Raw genomic sequence first — 21,975 nt, 5'->3', positions numbered from 1 at the left:
TGTGTGTGTAGTGTGTAGTGTTTGTGTGTGTGTGTAGTGTGTAGTGTTTGTGTGTGTGTGTAGTGTGTAGTGTTTGTGTGTGTGTGTAGTGTGTAGTGTGTAGTGTTTGTGTGTGTGTGTAGTGTGTAGTGTGTTTGTGTGTGTGTGTAGTGTGTGTGCAGCTGCATCTAAAAAAATGTTAAAATATTTTCCATCGGTCATTTTTATTGGTTGCGTGAGATTCTGCCGCCTGGATCACCATCATGATGATTTTAAGGAAAGGAATTTATGAAATTATTTAACAAAAAATAAATAAAAATAATTAAAATGTTACTTATTATTTTGAGATTTTACTCGTGGAAATAATCCACCTGAGCGACCGTCCCCATCGCTCCGTCTCACGGTCCAGAATCGTGGAGGTCCCAGCGAGGCTCTCTGCTCCCTAAAATCCTCTTCTGTGAACTTCTGTCCTTTTTTACTGAAGCGGGTGTGACGGGACGTCTGAGTCACATCAGTGGTGACAGCTTCTCTGCTGGTTTGAGTGGAGTCCAGAGCTGAGGACGATGCGTTCAGACAGGTTTCAGTTAGCCACGTCTGCGTCCACGCCGGCGCCGTCCGCACAGACGATCGCCAAGCACGAAACTTTCAGGCTGCAGAGGAGACGCTCCGCAGAGCCTCCAGAGTGTCCCTAAGACAAGACAGGCCTGAACCAGGTCTGCATGGGACATTTCTAGGATTTCTAGGATTTTAGGACATTTCTCAGATTTTAGGACATTTTTCCGATTAGAAAATTATGGATATTTTTAAGATTTTAGCACTTTTCTCAGATTTTAGGACATTTCTAGGATTTTAGGAGACTTCCAGGATTTTAAGACATTTCTCAGATTTTGGGACATTTCTCAGATTTTAGAACACTAAAAGGACATTTCCAGGATTTCAGGACATTTCTAGGATTTAAGGACATTTCTTGGATTTTAGGACATTTTTACGATTTGAGAATATTAAGGATATTTTTAGGATTTTAGCACTTTTCTCAGTTGTTAGAAAAGTTTTTCTGGGATTTTGGGAGACTTCTAGGATTTTAGAACATTTTTAGGATTTTAGGACATTTCTAGGATTTAAGGACATTTCTCAGATTTTAGGACACTTTTAGGATTTTAGGAACTTTGTCATATTTTAGGACATTTCTGGGATTTTAGGATGTTTCTTGGATTTTAGGACGTTAGTGTCTTAGCTGGGACCTCTGTCGGGGGTGTGGTGGATCCTCCTCTGGCTCTGCTTTTGATCAGCAATCCAACAGACAGCATCAGAACAGATCAGCAACACCACACGTGATCCCCCTTCACGCAAACCTCCACCCGTCAATGCATCAAAGAACGGCGTCCATCTATCAGCCTGCCGGTCGTCCTCGCGCTGAAGCTTCTGCTGTGTTTTCAGTTTCAGAGGCTGCAGGTTGGATCTGCGGCTCGTCCGGCGTCGGCCTTCCCCTCAGAGGAGCAGAGCAGCCATTAAACACGGAGGCGTCTCCTGGCTGACCTTATCGCGCAATCCACCTCAGGAACAGGAAATTCATCTTTCCTGACAATCCACTGACTGCACGACTGCATGCATCAAGTCAGCCACTCTGACAGCCGCGTGCAGGGACACGATAAAAAAGGCGACGCCGTATCACCCTGATTTTATGCTTGGACAGCGCACAGGCCGGGGATGGTTTTGTAATATGGATTAGGAGGCGGACTGTCTTCGCCATCACGCTGGGTTTCTTACTCGGGGGCATATTATCCGACTTCTTATCAACAGAAAGCGTTTATTGAGTTCCTCTGTGAGTTTTTCCTGCCATTTCATATCCAAAGGGGAATCTGAGTGAAGAAAATATCTTAAGAAATAAGTATTTTCTGTGCACGTTTACTAAAGCACTCCCTGCATTAGTGGACTCAAAAGATCCCATACACTCGGCCCACATGAATAATGAAGAGCTGCACATGATGCATCCGTTTGAGGAGCGCGAGAAAAAACGAGCCGAGAAGCAGCAGATAGACGTGAGCTACTAATGTGAGACAAACAACACGAGCACGGGCCGCAAACGGACACCGAAACAGCTTCTGGTTAAATTCTCAGCTCTTCATGCAGCTCGAATGCAACGGAAACGAAACTCTGAGACTCTGCGGGTCAGCGAGGAGAGTCACCGAAAGAAAAACACACCTGTCACACCTTCCTTCACACACACGGGGCCTCATTCAGCAAACGCTAGTTTCTCTTATATATTTTCTTCATTTTGTGGTCAGAGAAACTATAAGAGGGGGCGACTCCAGACGCACAAACCTAACCACCCAAATCTGCTCTGAGCAGGTGAGCTCAGCGATGAATCCCGCTCGTCATCAGTCACCTGTCAGCACAGGTGACCCCCCCCAAACACCATATAAGGGCAGCTTTAGTGCCGTGTGCACAACAAGACTGGAGACATGACACCAAAAAAAGGCTCTGAGAAGAAGAAAAACTTCTGCGGTAATAAAACTGACATGTTGTTGAATAAACTTAAAGTAAATGTGTGTTGAAGTACTAACAGTAAAAATACTCAAGTAGAATTCAGAGCTCTGAATAAAAATAAAGTCACAATTAAAAAAAACAAAACGAAAACAAAACAAAAAAAAAAGTAATAATAATCAAGCCAATTGTGGGTTTTTTTGTAATAAAAAAAAACAGATAGAAAATATTGCTAAAATACAAAAAAATACCAGACTTTTTTTTGGCTTTTTTTGACCCACATTGACCTGATCTGAGAGCAGCACCTAACACAATGTTTCGATAGAAACATGAAATCTGAGTGAGTTTTGTGTGTGTGTGTGTGTGTGTGTGTGTGTGTGTGTGTGTGTGCGCACATGCGCGTTAGAAGGAGAAATGAAGCACAGTGAGAAGTGAAACACACACACACCCAATTAACACCCCGGCAAGAGGGTCACCTTAAGGGTGAACAATAATTAGCGGCACTGGGCGGGAAATTAATTAGGCTTTAACAAATACTTTGCAGACTCACTACACACACACACACACACACACACACACACACACACACGTAGACGCCACAATGACTGTGTCAGCTCGTTAAAACTATACGTCAGTGTCGCGTCAGTGTAAGTAATAATAAAGTTTATTTTTACAGCACCTATCACTTATTGCAGGCCTAATGTACATAATCATAATAATAATAATAATAATCCTTCAAAGAGAAATTATGGGAATGCCTTTCCATAAAATTAAGTGATTTAAAAGAAGAAAGTGATGCAGAAATCAGGAGTTCAAGTAACTGCAGAGATCCTAATTAACTGCAAATAAAACTTTTTCTTTTCCAGGACATTGAGGCAAGGACATTTAAAGACCATGCTCTCTCTAAAGCGACCACCAATACTCCTTATTGGTTCTTTTCCTTACTTTATAATAGCTTTTTTTTAAATAAATATTATTTAAACAAAAATAATGAAACAGGATTAAAACAGAATATTTAAATATAACTATAACTACTATAAACGTACTATAACTCTAACTTCATTATTTGTGGGGTGATGATGCAACAAAGGGGAGGCATGTCAAATATTGTTTTAAGCACTGGAGAGTGATTTATGTTTTTGTGGGTTTTTTGGTGTTGGGGGGAGGGGCTTACAACTTTGGAAGGCATGTTTTCTTTACAACATTTTGGCTTTTTTTATAATTTTTTCTTTTTAAAAAATGTGGTGCCCATTATTTTCTTTATTTTGTCGCCTTTTTCTTTCTTTTTTTTGTTAGTTTTTTTTTATCCGGGGTTCGACTATCCGGCGGACCCTCCTCTCTAGTACCCCCGAATAGACCTTACCAGGGAGGCTGAGGAGTGTGATCCCCCTGTAGTTGGAACACACCCTCCGGTCCCCCTTCTTGAAAAGAGGGACCACCACCCCAGTCTGCCAGTCCAAGGGCACTGCCCCCGATGTCCACGCAATGTTGCAGAGTCGTGTCAGCCACGACAGCCCCACAACATCCAGGGCCTTGAGGAACTCCGGGCGGACCTCGCCCACCCCCGGGGCCCTGCCACCGAGGAGTTTTTTGACCACCTCGGCAACCTCAGCCCCAGAGATAGAGGAGCCCACCCCCGGGTCCCCAGGCCCTGCTTCCCCAACGGAAGGCGTGTCGGTGGGATTGAGGAGGTCTTCGAAGTATTCCTTCCACCGATCCACAACGTCCCGAGTCGAGGTCAGCAGCGCCCCGTCGCCACCATACACAGTGTTGACGGAGTACTGTTTCCCCCTCCTGAGACGCCGGACGGTGGTCCAGAACCTCTTCGAAGCCATCCGGAAGTCATTTTCCATGGCCTCGCCGAACTCCTCCCATGCCCCGGGTTTTCGCCTCGGCGACCGCCGCCGCCGCACTCCGCTTGGCCTGTCGGTACCTGTCTGCTGCCTCCGGAGTCCCACAGGCCAAGAAGGCCCGATAGGACTCCTTCTTCAGCTTGACGGCACCCCTTACCGCCGGTGTCCACCAGCGGGTTCGGGTGTTGCCGCCCCGACAGGCACCAACCACCTTACGGCCACAGCAGGGGTCGGCCGCCTCAGCAATGGAGGCACGGAACACGGCCCACTTGGACTCAATGTCCCCAGCCTCCCCCGGGACATGGTCGAAGCTCTTCCGGAGGTGGGAGTTGAAGTTCCTTCTGACGGGAGACTCTGCCAGGCGTTCCCAGCAGACCCTCACAATGCGTTTGGGTCTGCCAGGTCTGACCGGCGTCCTCCCCCACCATCGGAGCCAACTCACCACCAGGTGGTGATCGGTTGACAGCTCCGCCCCTCTCTTCACCCGAGTGTCCAAGACATACGGCCGCAAGTCCAACGATACGACTACAAAGTCGATCATTGAACTGCGGCCTAGGGTGTCCTGATGCCAAGTGCGCATATGGATACCCTTATGCTTGAACATGGTGTTCGTTATGGACAATCTGTGGCGAGCACATAAGTCCAATAACAAAACACCACTCAGGTTCAGATCGGGGGGGCCATTCCTCCCGATCACGCCCCTCCAGGTCTCACTGTCATTGCCAACGTGAGCGTTGAAGTCCCCCAGCAGAACAAGGGACATTAACAAAAAAAAAAAAAAGCATTCATTTATTTTGTATTTTAAATTTTTGGAGTTTTGGCCCATGGGTTTGGAGGGCATGTATTATGTGCTTATTTTCTTCTTCACAAAATGTTTGCCCCTTTTTATTTATTCATTTTTAGAGTTTGGAGGGCATGTCTTCTTTAAAATAAGCAATTTTTTCCCATTTTCTTTTTCAAAACAAATTGGGGAATTTTTTTCCCTTTAAAAATTTTGGCTGCTTTTATAAAAACATTTTTGCCCTTTTTTTTCTTCAAAACATTTCTTGTAATTTCTTTTGAAAACAGCACAAGAAAATCGACATCGCTCCAGATTTTAAAAGCTAAAATTGTTGCGTATTTCATCACATTTATTCCTACAAAGAAACTCTAAACCCATATTTCACCTTTAGATCTAGTAGTGTTGTTTTAACTTAATGTCTAAATCATCTACTTTTATACAGCCGTCACTGACTGTCCAGTGGTGACAGCCGGCACACACACACACACACACACACACACACACACGGTCAGCACATCATTCAGGATTATTGGCGTCCTCCTGTTCATCGACTGCTTCATTCCGTCACAAACGTAGCAGCGAAACGTGGGAGTGAAATCCTCTCTGAGCCTCTGGAGCTGCTGCTCGGTTTGTTCTCCGCTGCAGAAACCAACGTGGACACTTTCTCATTAACCCGACGGATGAACTCGCACTCAAGCACCTGCGGACGTCCCCTCATCCGTCCTGCTAATTGTCGTGTCAAAACGTGATATTTATGTCTGTTTTTCTGGTGTCCGCGTCCGTCCCGCTCCGGAAACAAATCACCTGAACCCGAGCCACGCGCTCGATAACGCGATTGATCGATCAGTCGTCTCAGTGATCGGTGGAGGAGGCGGCACACCTTTTGGCCTCGGCGTCAACACTCATGAGGTACTGAGACATACAGCCTCAGATGACCAAAAGTATGTGGACGGAAATCATGAAAGTATAGGAACCTATTCTTACTGCCAATTTTAAAGAATTCGTGCCTTCCCACCAGCTCTGAAGGCATGTTTCCTTCAAAAAAATCTTTTGGATTTTTTTTTTTTTTTTTTAAATGCCATTTTTTTATCTTTCTTTTTTTAATGATTTTGTAAAAGGCATGTTTTCTTTTAAAAAAAAGAAAAAAAATTTTTTAAATCCTTGCCGATTATTTTGGTTTTTTGGAAGTTTTTAGGAAAAGAAAATTGGGAAATAAATATTATTTGAAAACTAATGAATTCAGAACAGGATTAGAACTAAATATTAAATATGACTAAGGGACTGTTTGTTATTTATGAAGGGTAAGGGGTGGTACAAAAATGGGGAGGCATGTCAAATAATTTCTTAAGCACCGGGGAGGGACATATGTTTTTTATTTAGGCTGCAGAGGAGGGGCATACAACTTTAAATAGCTGTATTTTGTGCTTATTTTACTCCTGATTTTTTAGATAAACATGCCCTCTGAGTTTGGAAGGCACGATTTCTGTGGTGATTTTTAAATAAATAAAATTGGTGATTTTTGGATGATTTTGGCCCACAGGTTTTGAAGGCATTTTCTCAACTGGGGAGGAATTTATGTTTTTTTATTTTTCTATTTTAGCATTGGGGGGAGGGGAATACAACTTTAAATGGATGTATTTTGTGTTGATATTACTGACGATTTTAAAGATAAACGTGCCATCTTGCGAATTTAGCAGTTTTGGAAGTAAAAAAAATAAATAAATGCAGTTTTGCATTCTGTAACATTTGTTTTTTTTTTTTAATTTTGGCTTCTTTTTCTTCTTGGAAATTTTTTTCTGCATTTGTTAAGGAAAACAAATTAGGCCTTTTTTTTCTTTGAAAAACAAATGTCATGATTTTCCTTAAACCTCCCTTAACTGTCACATCCAGGTGGAAAGTTTGCGTGTCCACATACTTTTGGCCAGGAGGTGTGTGTGTCAGCAGATCAGTGTGTAACTGGTCGCTGGCTGACAGCTGATTTCTTCTGCTGAACCTGAGCCTGTCGACTCGTCATGACGATGGTCAGTGTTGTAGCGACATCCAGTGGCCAAAATGTGAACTGCAGCCAAAACCTCAAAACTGCTTCACACTTCTTAAAATATTATGAATACTGGTTTTCAGCTGTTTTATATCATATTTGTAAATGCTCCATTGAAACCCATTCAAACTGACATTTTTGATCCCACAGCCATCAGAGCAGAAAAACAGGACTTGTATTATTTCTGGGTGTCATTCTGGGCTTTTGACTCTGAATTTGTCATTTTGACTATTTTCCACCTGATGAGGTCATTTTGACCATATTTGGCATATGGAGGAAATACATGCTATTTCCACTAGGTGACCTGTCACAGTCAATGTAGCTGCTGATCACTGACATATCCCAGACTGTCAGCAGCTACACTCACACACTGACATATCCCAGACTGTCAGCAGCTACACTCACACACTGACACACTGTGACACTCACACACTGACATATCCCAGACTGTCAGCAGCTACACACTCACACACTCAGACATATCCCAGACTGTCAGCAGCTACACTCACACACTGACATATCCCAGACTGTCAGCAGCTACACTCACACACTGACATATCCCAGACTGTCAGCAGCTACACTCACACACTGAGGAGGAGGAGACTGAAAATTATTAATTTTCATTTGTTTGTTTTTTTCATCTAAAAACATCGTGTCCTCGTGACCAAACCTGACATTTAAAGGGTTGAAATTCTGAAAATGAATGAATATTTGATATTTTGTGATTAGGACTGATGTTGGGTTAAAAAAATGAACTCAATGTAAGTAAATTATTAATGTTTAATATTTTTTTAAGACTGATTTTGAAAAGCACATTTTGTGCGCAGAGGGATGCAGGAGAGAGTGTGTGTGTGTGATATTAAAGTAGGCCCTAAAGGGTTAAATAAAGTCAGTCTGCACAGGAGAAGTGTAATCGTGGGTGAATAATCTTAAACAAAGAGCTCTTACTTCTCCTTTGCCCTTCTCTTCTCCTCCAGGTGGCGATGAGCCTCCAGACGAGATTCGGGGGTGAATGAACACGGCGTGTGCCAGAACTCCTTCTCCCGCCGCTCCTCATCAGACTCGGGGGTCGTCACGCTCTCCTCCACCTCCTGGTTCTCCTTATTCTCCTCCGACGCCGGACTACAGACGCAGAAACATTCAGCCACTTCAGCTTCAGTTTATAATGAAAACACAACTTTTATCTTCTCCAGAAAATAAATCTGATTCAGTGCAGCAAGTGTGAGTCTTTTTATCACAATTAACACTTATTATTTACTTAGCATCATTATTTTTAATAATATTATTATTATTAATATTTGTGTTTTTTAATCAAGACTTTTTAAAACTTATTTTTTTCTCATCACTTTTATCATTTCTCAATTTTATTTCATTTCATCTTTATTTTACTTCTATTTCTTCTAGCTTTTTTACTTTAGTTTATGTTGATTGTTATTTTTTTTTAAGTATTTATATTATAGTATTTTTAAACTAATGGGCTGTCGGACATGATCTTTTTGGTAAATCTTTTTTTATTTTATTTTCACTCTAAATTAATTTAGTTTTACATAAATGTTTGTAGACTATCACAATTAACACCTATTATTGACTTATTGTATCATTATTATCATTATTATTATTAATGTGTTTCTTTCTTTAATTAAGTCTTTTAAAACTTATTTTTTATCATTACTATTATCATTTCATTTCATTTTATCTCCATTTTATTTCTATTTCCTCTTGTTTTATTACTTAAGTTTATGTTGATTGTTATTATTTTTTAATAAAGTATTTTTGAATTACCTTATACTTTTTCTGATTCTTATAACCATTATAATAATAGAGGAAGAGGAAGAAGAATCATCATCATTATTATTATTATTATTATTATCAATATAATTATTACAAAATCAGATAAATATTTTGTCATATATGAGGTTTCCAGCGACAGTGAAATTCTCTTTCCTAAAATATATTTTTAAACACAGTAGTTTCACTTGTAAGGATGCTTCTTTGCTTTTTTTACGGCTCTGTTGATATTTTTCAGTTTTACGACAGCATTTTAATATCACATTTCCATAAATTGTCTTTTAAAAAAGGAGCAAAGGCAGTGAAATCCATAGTGTGGATCGAGCTAAAAAAAAAAAACACTAGCTCCTACATTTCCCAGAATGCAACACAACAGCTTATTTCTGTTTTTGGCCCTTTGTTAACGCTCAGGCGTGTTCGGCTCTGACAGGAAGCGGTCCAGTTTGCGCTCACACTGTGTTGTTGATGTCGGTGTACCAGCGGCCGTCGAAGCCTGCTTTCCTCTCCTTGTCTCCTCTCTCCTCTCCTGCTTCCTTCCTCTGTGCCTCCTCTCTCTCCCTGGCTCTCCTCCGCAGGTACTCCTCCTCCTGCTCCCACACTCGTCTCCTCACCTCCTCCAGCCCCTGAGAGGCCCGAATCCTCTCCGACCGCTGATCTCCGTCCCGTCCAGCCACTGACGACACAAACAAACCAAAACTCTCAGTCACAGTTCAGAGTTCCTCATCCAAATCTTCACCCAAACCAAAATGACTTTAATTATTTATTCCTTTTTTTTAATCTGTATCGTATCATAGTTTCATATTTAAAATTATGTTACAAAATTATTATAGTTTTTAATCACTTTTTCCAGGTCATGACCTTTTTAATATTGTAAAAATATTTTTGTAAATATTTTTATCTAATTTAAAAAAAAAATCTTGTACTTTTAACTTTTTCTCTACTTTTAACAAATGTCTTGTACTTTTATTGTTTTCTTTTGTTGCACTTTGCCTTCGTCCTATTTTTTGACAGAAATCAAGCAAATTTATTCAGTATTTCATTTCCAAAGAGGAGTAAGAGGAGGTGAATACATTTTATGTGTGAAAGGAGAAGGAAGAGAAAACTTTTCAAATCATACCCCCTTTTTAAATTTTTTTTGAGTAAATAAAAAAAAAAATTAAAAAAAAACCTTACTTAAAAAGTTAATTTCAAAATTTAATTAAAAAAAAGTAAATTTAAAAAACAAAAAAGTTAAAAAGACTGCCCATCTGACCTATTCGGTAAACAAAGTATTTTATGTCTGCAAAGGATTAGGAGGAATTTTATCTTTCATCTTAAAAAAAAAGTCAATGAAAAAAGTTTATTAAAAAAAAAATTAAATAAAAGTTAATTAAAGAATTAATTCTAAAAAAGTTCATTTTGGAAAAAAAAAATTGAAAAAATGTCTCACCTTGGTATGAGAAGTTTGGATTTTTAGAACTTAACAACACGACTTCAAACCGACAAAATATCAACAACATCTGTCGTAAATGTTCAAATCGGCATTGGCATTAGATGTTGTCTCGCTCCAGCTGTTCGGTTACCTTGAGCTGCGGCAGCGAGGACACCACGAACTGCCGGTAGCCGTTGAACTCGGTGCAGGGGTTCCCCACCAGAAACAGCTCGGTCAGCCGGACGTTGTGCTGCAGAGACTCCACGCCGCTCAGACGGCCCACGAAGTTCACGGTCAGATCCAGTTTCTGGAGGCTCTCGCAGCCTGGAAATATTTTATTATTATTATGATGCTAATTTTTAAGACATTTTAACATTCTCTGAAACAATCGTCAATTCTCCTCATCGGTTCTTTTTCATGACTACATCACATTAAAATTAAAAAAATAAAATTAAATCAGAACAAGATTAAATCTGAATATTGAAACATAATTTAGGGAATGTTTGTTATTTCTGGGGGGGGGGGGGGGGGGGGGGGGGGGGGGTCTGTGTTCTGCATACTGACCTTCAAGGTTTTCAATGACTTCGATGTTGTTCAAGGCCAAATTCAAATACTCCAGCTTCTTCAGGCGTCCGACGTTCTCTAAACAAACAATCAAACAACGTAAACGTAAACACTGATTTGGTGATTTGACGGTCGAGAGACGTCCCTCAAAAAAACCCGGGTTTGTTTGTCTTTTTTGGTTGGTAACTCAAAGCTGCCAGCATGATTGTTGGACATAATATCTAAAAATTTTAATGAGATTTGTAAGAATAAAATGAATAACTAAATAAAGACAGCAAAAAAACTGCCTTTAAAACCAACTTGAGAGTTCTGAAGGTTAATAAATTAAACAGAAATTATAAATATTTAATCCTCTAGAATTTGAGCAAATTAGTTTGAATTCTTTCAAAAAGATGGGGGAGGAAATAAACGAGCAGCTGAACAAGACAAGACTGTTACTTGTTTTGTTTTGCACTGCTAGACTCGTACTTTTTATATTTTATATTTTATATTTGTATCTTCTATTTTATCTGTTTTTTTTCTATATTTATGTTTCACCAACCCACCAGAACAAATTCCTCGTATTGTGTTAACTATACCTGGCAATAAATCTTTTTCTGATTCTGATTCTGAAATGACCTGAAGATAAGCAAAACAATTAGTAAAAAAAATTACAAAATAATTACCTGAAAATAAGCAAAAAATAAAAAAAGTAATGAAAATTATATGTGTCTGTAAATACTTAATATATACATTTTTTTTCTTTTGCATAATTTTATTAGAAAATTATTACATTTATGAAGGACATTTTCCCTATTTTTTGACATTGTTTTTTGGTTTCAATTAATAGCAATCGTCATACAATCATCTTTAGTTAAATACTTTTACAGAGTGAACCGTTTTTTAGTTTTTTTTCCAGTTTTTTTTCATCCAGTTTTCAGTTTCACTGCGTGACGTCTCACCGATCTTTGAGATGAGGTTGTTCTGCAGGTACAGGATCCTCAGCTCCCTGCACCACCTGTCGATGTGCTCGATCCTCTCGATGTCCTGCTGGTGCAGAGAAACTTCCTCCAGGGAGAAGATCTCACACTCGTTGTGCTCGGCCCGGCGGCGGACCAGCTCCTCTGTGACTGCGCACACAAAAACACACAAAAACACACAAAACACACACACAAACACTCAAAAATATGAGGAGAAAACACTTTGGTGCAGTAACAACACAACAAACATCAGGAGGGGCGCTGCGTTTCTGCAGCAGCATCATTACTCACATTACATCACTTACAGATCAATGCGCCTGCTTTTCTTTACTATGAGGTTATTTTGAAGCCATGTTTGGAGAGAAAAAAAGAAACCAAACAACAACAAAAAAAAATAAAAAGAAATAGAAAGTTCTGGAAAAAATGTGTTAAAATTTAAATATACTTTTTGGACATTTTACCACCTCTTTTTAAATACTTTTCTAATTATCCTCACCTTTTTTAATGAATTTTCAAGTCTTTTTTTTCACCTTTCACAAATTTCTTGCAGTTTCTGAGCCATCTCTTGCTAAATTACTCATTGCCTTTTTTCCTAATGTTTTGAAAAGAAATCACACCACTTTAGGAGTCAAACAGCTGGTAAACAGTTTAAAGAAACAGATGTCGATTCAGGTTTCAAAGGGTTAAATGTCAAATTATTATTGGTAGTGAAGAAAGTAAAACTAACGTTAGCATGCTAAATCAGTGGACTGCTCAAAATCAGCCAGACCGAGACAGTGGTCGCAATAAACTCAAACTTTACCCAAAATTAAAACTGAACCTCCATTCACCAATAATATTATTCATAATTATTTAAACGGAGAGCGCATTACCTAACGTTAACATTAGCAGCTAGCTTAATCCCCCCAAAAATTACCGTTAGCTGCTTCATTTACGTAATTAACATCTAAAATTTCACTTTTAGCTTCTAAAAAACACAAAGTTAAACGTTTAATTTACAAACAACAGTGATAAACGACAGAAACATAGCAGAGAAATGTTATTTTGTTGTCCTTTTTGTTTTTAACTCACTGTAAACCATCGTCCTCTCTGTTGTCAGGCGTTACCATAGAAACCGGCCTGATGCTGCATTCAAGTACTGTGGGAAATATTATCACTACAAATGAAGGCAGCAGATATAGACTGATACTAATACCTGATTCAATTAAATCAATTAAATATCACGTATTTTCCCACATAAATATAATAATTACTATAACAGAATTATTATTTATAGTGTATGCTTAATATTGAGACTGATGCACTGACTTCCTAGCAGTATTTTGTGTGTTAGTGTGAGGTAGTTTTATCTTTACCACGGAGCATATATAATGTACAATAATGAATCCTGTTTTACAGCCTATTCATCTGCAAAGTGACCATTATTTATAGATGTCAAATATTGTAGTAAAAATACAAAAATTACAATATTTACCTTTGAGGTGAGGTAAAAAGTGCCATAAACTGGAGGTAATTAGACAAAGTACAGGTAGCTACTTCAGTAGAGTACTTGTCCTGTTATTACTTTCTGTCACTGATCTATATGCATATGCACCAGTCCTTATTACGTTTTTTTATATTTGAAACTTATTTTTCACTATTTTTATTTCTCCATTTTATTTCACTTTATTATCTTTATGTCTACCTATTATCTCCGTATTTTCCTCTAATTATTTGTGTTTTATTTGGTTCCTTTTTACTTATTTTTTATTATCCCATTTACCATCTCTCTATTGTATTTCTTTTATCCCTATTTTCATTTCTCAGATACAAATCATTCCCTATTACCATTTACTTTCATTTTATCTTTATTTATTTTTCATTTGCATTTCTCATTTAATTGTTTAATTATTATTGTATATGCTGATTTATTATTATTATTATTGTTGTCGTTGATGTTTTACTCGAAAAAAACCTTTTGTTCTGAGTTTACATGGCGCACGCGAAGGCAGCACCGCTTTCATCCACTTTGAGCTCTTATTTTGAAAGTGGCATTACGGAAGTTGTTCCGACACGTTGAGGAGGAGACAACCGACCAACAACAAACAAACGTCGATTAACCGCAGCGGCATCCGTCAGCGTCCCCGCGGTGGTCTCTCGCTGCCCGGCTAACGGAAGGACCAGTTGACCGCGGACAGCTGACCGGACCCCGCACTGTCCTCCCGCACGCGCCGCGCGTCCCTCATGGTGGTTTATAACTGACGTTTTCGGCGGTTTGTTGTCGTTTCACGTCCGCGCATCATGACGAGCTACAAGGCGTTTCACTCCCAGCTGACGTCCATCATGGAGGCGCTGACCAGAGCGGCCGTGGCGGAGATCTGCGAGCTGGTGGACGACAGCTACGCGGTGCTGCAGCTGGAGCTGAGCCGCAGCCACAAGGAGAACGAGGCGCTGCGGAGGAAGCTGGAGCTCATCGAGACCATCATCGCCCGGGGACACCGGGGGAGCGCCGCGGTGCTCGGCGACGGCGGGCTGGAGGCGGCCGGCCGGGGGGGTGTGGGTTTCACCGTCGGTGAGTTTTTTTTTGTTTTTGTTTTAAATGTCCGTTATTTCCACCTCCGTGACACCGATGACGGCGGCAGCATGTTAACCGCAATTAATAAACTCCGATAACCGCTGTTTTTCCGCTCGGTGCTGTACACCAAACTCCATGAAAAAACTGCTCAGAAAATGTTATTTTGTTTATAAAACGCGCCCTTTGTTAAGTGACAGCGACGACTTTGTAACGATACTTTTTTCTCAGTGTCATTTATAATTCGGCATATATATTAAACCCCAAATTACACTAAAGCGTCATTTTTTAAAGTCGTTTTTTACCTTTAACTCACGCTAAAAAGTCAGGTTAGCAGTTAACGTTCACAGCGAGCAAACAGAGTAAACTTGCCCCTTTATTGATATAAACGCTTCCCCTCCACACATGTATGTATGCCGAATTTAAGACTTGATCTAGAATATTCAGAAAATGCACTCAGATGGATAATTAAGAGCATGTGACATCAGAAAAGGTAAAATAACTTTAAACTTTAAAACTGAAGCTGGTTCTTGGCATTTCCCAACATTTTAACCACAAAATCAACAGAAATAACTTAACTACACATTATTTATATATAGTAGGCACTGATAGATTTTAAGTCCTGTTTATAATTGAGAGTGTCATTTTTTGAGTCGTTTTGACCATTGACTCCCACTATTTTGTTGCACAGGATGCAAAAAAATCAGGTTAGGAGTAAATGTTAACAGCTAGCAAGCAGAGTGGACTTTTATCAATATAAAGCTTAACCCCCTACATACATGTATATGCCTCATACATGTATATGCCAATTTAAGACTTAATTTAGAGTATTCAGAAAAAGTATTGGGACACCTAATAACGACCATGTGATGTCACATAAAGTAAAATAACTCAAATTGTTAGTTTACTGAACCAACAGTTTTCCAGTATTTTCCCCACAAAGTAAACTTAAATAACTTAGTTACACATTTATAGACAGTAAGTGCTCATTTTTTAGTCATTTTGACTATTGACTCCCACTGATTTGTTTTAGACAGGATATAAAAAGTCAGGTTAGCGATTTAGTTGAGTCAGGTTACAATTCGCCATTTTACTGCTATAAAACTTTAAACCCTAAATGCATATTTGCCAAATTAAACAGCTGATCTAGAATATTCAGAAAAGGCATCAAAATACACAATTAGGTTTATATAATAATATTTTGAATCGTGCTTAAAGAAAATAATTACATTTTCTTTTTTTCATTTTCATGTGATTTCCTTCTAACTTTTTTCTTTTCTTTTTTTTTTTTTTTACAAAGTTCTTGCAGTTTTGGGGGCATGTGTTATTGTTTTGTGTTGTTAAGTTGCTCATTGCCTTCTCTCCATGTTTTTGAAAGAAATCCAACCAATAAATGGCCTAATCGAGCATAACTGTACCTCGATTTATCTGTGCACATAAACGTACTGAGTCCAGATCCACCTCAGACCCCTTCAGAGACCCCTGGAGATCCCCTTCGTCCCACCTGAGCAGCCAGTATGGTAACTTTGTTGATGTGTTTTGCACCCAGAGCGTGCCTTACCAGCTGCAGCGAGGCCCAAACAGTCGAAAGCAAATCTGAAAAGAAGCGGACGGGTCGCTGCGCTGGAGGTGACGGCAGAGCTGACTCCTGGGGGAAAAGAGGTGAGAGGACAAAGACCAAATTTAAGGATCCAGTCTGTACATTTACATGATGTCAGAAAAAACTGGACTTTTCAAATGTATAATATTTTAAAAAAATTGATTTTAAAGAGCACATTTTGTGTTTAGAGAGATACAGATGTGTGTAATATTAAAGCGGGACCTAAAGGTTAAATTTAACGTGTTTATTCTATGTTTTTTCTACGTTCAGGATTCGCCGGGAGCTGCGGAGGAGCCCAGCGAGCAAGATGTTGTTTTGATAAAGGAGGAAATGGCCAAAGAGGAGGCGGACAGGAGCGACGACACGGACGAGCTGCTCATCAACGAGGACGGTGAGCGAGGAAACACGGCGACCGTTAATAATCCAGAAATGAATGTTTAACTGACAGCCGGACTGAGGGAAACAGCCGGCATGGCTTCAAAATAAATCACAGATCACCGAGGAGAGAAGATGAAAGCTGTGATATCACACAGTCAGCAGGCGGGTTTCCATCACAGATTTAAACAAAACTTAGGATATATTTTCAAAATGTCGACGTGGAGCTGACTGCGTTTCCTCTGAGTGATGCTCTGCAGCTTCTCCTCTGGTGATAACATCCCAGTAACCATGGCGATGGATGTTCAAAACATCAGCAGCTTTATTTCTATTGCAGCCACCGCACTAGCCGTCATTATTTCCAATCCAAGGCCACGTAGGCGTGTTATGGAGCCATGATGGAAAGGCGAGCCCCTTATACGTGGGCGTGGCTGTGTATGAGGGATTTCTGGGAGATGTAGTCCACGATTTCACAGAGGAATTGTGGATTCAAAATTTTCTCAGAGTTATGTTGTAGCTCCTGCTGCATCATGAGGGAGCCAGTTCCTCCTGACAAGCACATAGACACAGCGTCATGTGACCTCACAGCGTCATGTGACCTCACAGCGTTATGTGACCTCACAGCGTCATGTGACCTAGAAAAGCCTAAAAAAAGTGTTTCCATTGCAGTTTTGACAAATGCGGATTTGTCCAGTCTCCTGAAAGACCACCTCATGCAGGCGTGAAAACTTTTTTACAATAAATGCGAGGGTTTTTTTTCTAAATTGAGTTTCCATTAGGCGTATTTCATATTTATGGCGTGCAATTTCAGAGTTAATAGAAACCTGCTGAAAGCGTCATGTGACAATTTGACAGCGAATGCACAGACAAACTGCAGCCTCTGTTTTTGTTTCTTTTTTTTTTAGTGTAAACAGGTTTTATGTAAAAGCAGAAGTTTTGACAGAAGTGGTCACGCTGGTCTTTAGTCTCTGAGGCCTTAAATGCAGAATGACCTCCAACTCTGCCGCCATGTTTAAACTGTGTGTGTGTGTGTGTGTGTGTGTGTGTGTGTGTGTGTGTGTGTGTGTGAAGGGACGGAGGTGCAGCCGTCAGACAGAGAGGACAGTGATGAGGGACCCTCCGGGATGAGGACCTCAGCGGCCGACATGCGGCTGTGGGATCAGAACAGCGACGAAGCGTCAGAGCGTCAGGAATCCCACGGTGCACCGGGGTCTCCGGGCCCTGCAGGCGGCGCCGAGAGCTCGTCAGACGTGGTGTTTGATCTGGCGTCCGAGTCGGACTGCGAAGCTCCGACGAGGAAGCCGTTCCTGCTCGGGTCCGGAGGGAGCCCCAGCTCGCTGCTCGGGACCTCTGAGCTGAAGCGAGGCGTGTCCCTGATCAGCTCCCTCCCCTACGACTCAGACCTGGACCTGTGCTCGTCGTGGACCGGTCAGGGCCTGCCCAGCATGGTGCCCGTCCCTCAGCGGCCGACGCTGCTGGACAAAGTGTCAGACCTGAATGTCGCGGGTTTCCCTTTAGCTCTGGGTCTCGGGGGATCCAGAGTGGACCCGCTGGACCTGAACAGGTACTGCAGGGACAGACGCTTCGTCTGCAGCTACTGCGGAAAATGCTTCACGTCGTCCCGCAGCCTGGAGACGCATGTGCGCGTTCACACGGGCGAGCGGCCGTACAGCTGCGCTCAGTGCGGGAAGCGCTTCACGCAGTCGGGACACCTGAAGACGCACCAGAGCGTCCACACCGGAGAGCGGCCGTTCGCCTGCGAGCACTGCGGGAAGAGATTCGCCGGGAAGCAGAACCTGAGGATCCACCAGCAGAAGCACCATCCGGCGGAGCAGAGCGCCGCTCCCGTTTAACACCGACACGAGGCGGGTTTCCATCACACATGCGCGCAACACTTAATGTTTTCACAGTGTTGATGAAACTCAGCGTGGAGCTGATCGTGTTTCCGACCGTGTTTCCTCTGAGTGATGCTCTGCGACTTCTCCTCTGACCATAACATCACAGTAACCATGGCGACAGATGTTCAAAACATCAGCAGCTTTATTTCTTATTTTTGCAAAATAAGTCTTTTTGGCATCACCTGAAATAACACCTCAAACTTTTTTCTGCAGTAAATTGAATTTTTTTTTACTAAATCGCCGTGTCTCCATTAGGCGTATTTTATATTCGCAGTTTCAATTTGCGCAGTTTAAGGGTTAATGGAAACCCGCCTCCTGTCACCGCTGAACACTGCGAGCAGCTGAATTTCTGCACTCGTGATACTGAGCTCCAAAACTGTGAAAGACCAGGACCTCACTGCTGGTACTCAACCTGTCCTTTGAATACATCTTTTTTATTTTTCAGTTGAAAGTTTTAAAAGAAAGTTTGCTTTAGAAAAACTGATCCGTAGATTCGACTGTTTTCCGTTCATCAGGCCTTACACGTTTTTAACATCTGAACTGCCTTGTACAAATATGACCTGGGGCCACACTCACAAAAATTACTAGTCGAACTTGGGCTAAAACCTGGGAGGCGGGAACGTACTAGAATATTTTCGGCTAAATTCGGAGCTCTCTGAGAGTTACACGGTTTGTGATTTCGTGAGGAAGTAAATCTGTTCCATCTGATTCTGAAATTAAAAAGCCGTTGAATTTCTAGCACTGAATATTTACACATGAATATTATGTATCTGAATTTTTTGCCTTTTTTCAGATTTTCATTGTCATTTTCACCTTTATTTATTTATATTTAAATTTTATTGTATTGATTTTAATTTAGTTTTTTATGTATTTATCTTTTTTCCTCCTCTTTTTTTCTTTTTGCCTTTATTGGAGACAGGAGAGCTTAAGCGTGAAAGGGGTAAAAAGAGGGGATGACATGCCGCAAAAGGCCGAAGCTGGAATCAAACCCGTGGCTGCTGCTCCCATTTTCACCTTAATTCAGAATCCAAAATTCACATTAAAAAAAAAAAAAAAAAAACTAATAATATTTGTAAAATGCTCAAATTCAATAGGCCAAATTTAGATGCCAAAATACCTGTTATAAAATTCAGAGTATACATCTGGGAATAATTTGAAAATAAGACAGAACAGATTTACTTCCATAATTTGGGCCCCAGATCCAGATCAGTTCTTACCTCAGAAACAACGTGGGCTGTTTGGGTCCACTTCAGTCCTTCGATCAGAGGAACGAGAGCCGACGCCTGTAAGAAGCATGTGAATGTTCATTAGTTGGTGTTAATCTGGAATAAAAAGTGTGAAATCTTAATGAACGGATGTTCTGAGTCTGTTTTTACCATCCAGGTATCTGAGATCAGGTCATCACACGATACTGGGTACCAGTCCCGTACCATCTGGTAAAAAAAAGAATAAAAAATAACATTATTTATACTACTATTACCTATACCAATGTTTTTCACATTTTTGAGCCATGTCTTGTTAAGTTGCTTGTTGCCTTTCGTCCATGTTTTTCAAAGAAATCAAACCAACCAATTTACTCCAGTATCAAAGTGTTAAATGTGTCAAATAATTTATATATACATACAAGCATGTGAAGGTTCATTAGATATATATATATATATATATATATAATATATATATATATATATATATATATATATTATATACATATATATATATATCGTGTATATATATCACTGTGGGCCTCTAAAATCCCAAAATGTCATTTCCTGCCTCGGTGAGGCACGAGGAGAAACAGAAACATCTACCAGCTGATGACGTGATGTTTTATCCGTCCGGGTTCATTGTGTCGGACCGTTCTCCATCCCGACACACAATGTCCGATAGAAACACAAACAAACGCCTTTCACACAATAGAAGCGCAGAGAAGCAGCAGCTGACTGGACTCTCACCGACTCCACTGCTGTCAAACAAAACCACTCACACAGTGACCCAACAACAGCAGGCTCAGCAGGGAGCCGCACACGGCCTCCAGGTCTTCACCTCACATTTAAATACAAAACGTCATTTCTGGTCCTTTTTTCACTAAATTTACTGGCAGATGGAGCTGCAATAACATCATGGAGCTATTAATGTACACATTTCTGTTCTTTCCATAAATTTAACTGACAGTAAATTAATAGTCAACAGGTATAATTTATAAATCACATCAAATAATTTATAAATCGAAATAAAATTGAGCATTTTTAATATATTTATATATGTTTACCCATTCATTTTTTTAAATTATCCATTTCTTAAATTTTTTTATTCAATTTTGACATATTATTATCATTCAGTAAATTATTTATTTTTTTTTACTCTTTTCAATTACCTGTTTGTTCTATTTTGTATCTATTTTTTGCAATATATTCATCATTTAGGCCTATTATTTTTTTAACACATTAATTTAAAACCTACCTTTTGTATCTACCCTTGTAATCCTGCTTTTTAACAAACCGTTCAGCATTTTTGCAATATTAATATTTTTTTGTTTTTTACTCCAAAATTTTGCAATGCGTTATTTTTACTCATTCATTTTTTTGACTTTTTATTTCATAACTTTGACTTTATGATTTATTATTATTATGATTATAGTTATCATCATCATTATTATTATTATTATCATTACTATGACTGAGTTTTCCTCTTATAGTTTTCTTTTATTGGCAGAAATGGGCTTCCATATGTTTGTGCCCCTCCTCCGGTCAACAATAACACCAGGCTCTTATTTTGAAGTCGGCAGTGTTATTCCGGAAGTGTAATCCAGCAGGAAGTAGTTGTCGCCTTTGTGATGAGCGGAGCGACAAATTAAAACCCAAACACGCTCAGCGGCTCCGTTACCGACATCTGACCGTGTCTCGGCGGCCGTCGGACCTCCGCGCGGCCCGTTAGCAGGTGTCTCGGCCCGGTGTCCTCGCGAGCGGCGGGATGTCCGTGCTAAGCAGCAGCGCGCTGCACGAGCAGCTGTGCATCATCATGAGCGCGCTCACCAAAGCGGCGGTGGCGGAAATCTGCGAGCTGGTGGACGAAGGATACGCGGCGCTGCAGCGCGAGATCAGCCGCAGCCGCAAAGAGAACGACGACCTGCGGAAGAAGCTGCACCTCATCCAGTCCATCGTGGTCCGGGGCGGCGGGGGGACTGCGGCGGCGGAACCGGAGTTCGCACCCGCGGCGGAGAGCGCACCGGCGGCGGAGACGCCGCAGCAGCACCGGGACACCGACGGAGGAGACACCGGAGGAGACGGAGGAGGAGGAGGAGGAGGAGGAGGAGGAGGGGGTGGCGGGTCCCCGGGAGGAGGTAAACACATCATCTCATCTGTATCACCTCACTGCTGCCGGTCTCTACGGCCGCTCCTCAGCTGATCCCGGAGCTGAGAGTCGACTAATCGACCAAATTAAGAAAAATTGATAAACACACAGGGACTGTTCATTATTTATGAGAGAAGAGGAGGTGGGGCAAAACTAGAAAGGCGCTTTATATCTGTATATATTTTATGTATAAAAAAATGTATTTTTTTCTTACATTTAATTATTATTATTATTATTATTTACATATTTATTGTTAATTATTTATTTATTATATTAGTATTTACTATTTTTCATTTTTTATCTTTTAATTAATTTTCTTGCTAATGTTTGGGTCATTTCTTTA

The 21,975-nt window shown here is 40.6% G+C and overlaps 2 protein-coding genes across 2 annotated transcripts in view; one reads left to right on the top strand and one right to left on the bottom strand.

Moving 5' to 3' along the window:
• Positions 1-12,944, bottom strand: part of dnaaf11 (dynein axonemal assembly factor 11) — a 34,938-nt gene extending 21,994 nt beyond the window's left edge. Inside the window, 7 exon segments of the mRNA XM_042497417.1 lie at positions 8,084-8,257; positions 9,377-9,575; positions 9,578-9,596; positions 10,486-10,658; positions 10,899-10,976; positions 11,840-12,007; positions 12,929-12,944. Coding sequence (XP_042353351.1) covers positions 8,084-8,257; positions 9,377-9,575; positions 9,578-9,596; positions 10,486-10,658; positions 10,899-10,976; positions 11,840-12,007; positions 12,929-12,938 — 821 coding nt within the window. The 5' untranslated portion in view covers positions 12,939-12,944.
• An 845-nt stretch (positions 12,945-13,789) lies between these two features.
• Positions 13,790-19,092, top strand: si:dkey-7l6.3 (zinc finger protein 629). The gene is made up of 4 exons (XM_042497418.1): positions 13,790-14,408; positions 15,958-16,070; positions 16,279-16,399; positions 17,455-19,092. Exons 1-4 carry the CDS (start codon positions 14,138-14,140, stop codon positions 18,234-18,236), a joined length of 1,287 nt encoding a protein of 428 aa, XP_042353352.1. The 5' UTR covers positions 13,790-14,137; the 3' UTR covers positions 18,237-19,092.
• Positions 19,093-21,975: the final 2,883 nt, after the last annotated feature.

Source organism: Plectropomus leopardus, chromosome 12, assembly GCF_008729295.1.
Source record: "Plectropomus leopardus isolate mb chromosome 12, YSFRI_Pleo_2.0, whole genome shotgun sequence".
Classification (NCBI taxonomy): domain Eukaryota; kingdom Metazoa; phylum Chordata; class Actinopteri; order Perciformes; family Serranidae; genus Plectropomus; species Plectropomus leopardus.
Note: the sequence above shows the minus strand (reverse complement) of the source record. Positions and strands in the feature narration are given on the sequence as shown.

Coding starts and splice junctions, on each gene's coding strand:
- si:dkey-7l6.3 (XM_042497418.1), top strand. CDS start 14,138: ATGACGAGCTACAAGGCGTTTCACTCCCAGCTGACGTCCATCATGGAG. Junction 14,409..15,957: donor GGGTGTGGGTTTCACCGTCG/GTGAGTTTTTTT, acceptor TTTTGCACCCAG/AGCGTGCCTTACCAGCTGCA. Junction 16,400..17,454: donor GCTGCTCATCAACGAGGACG/GTGAGCGAGGAA, acceptor GTGTGTGTGAAG/GGACGGAGGTGCAGCCGTCA.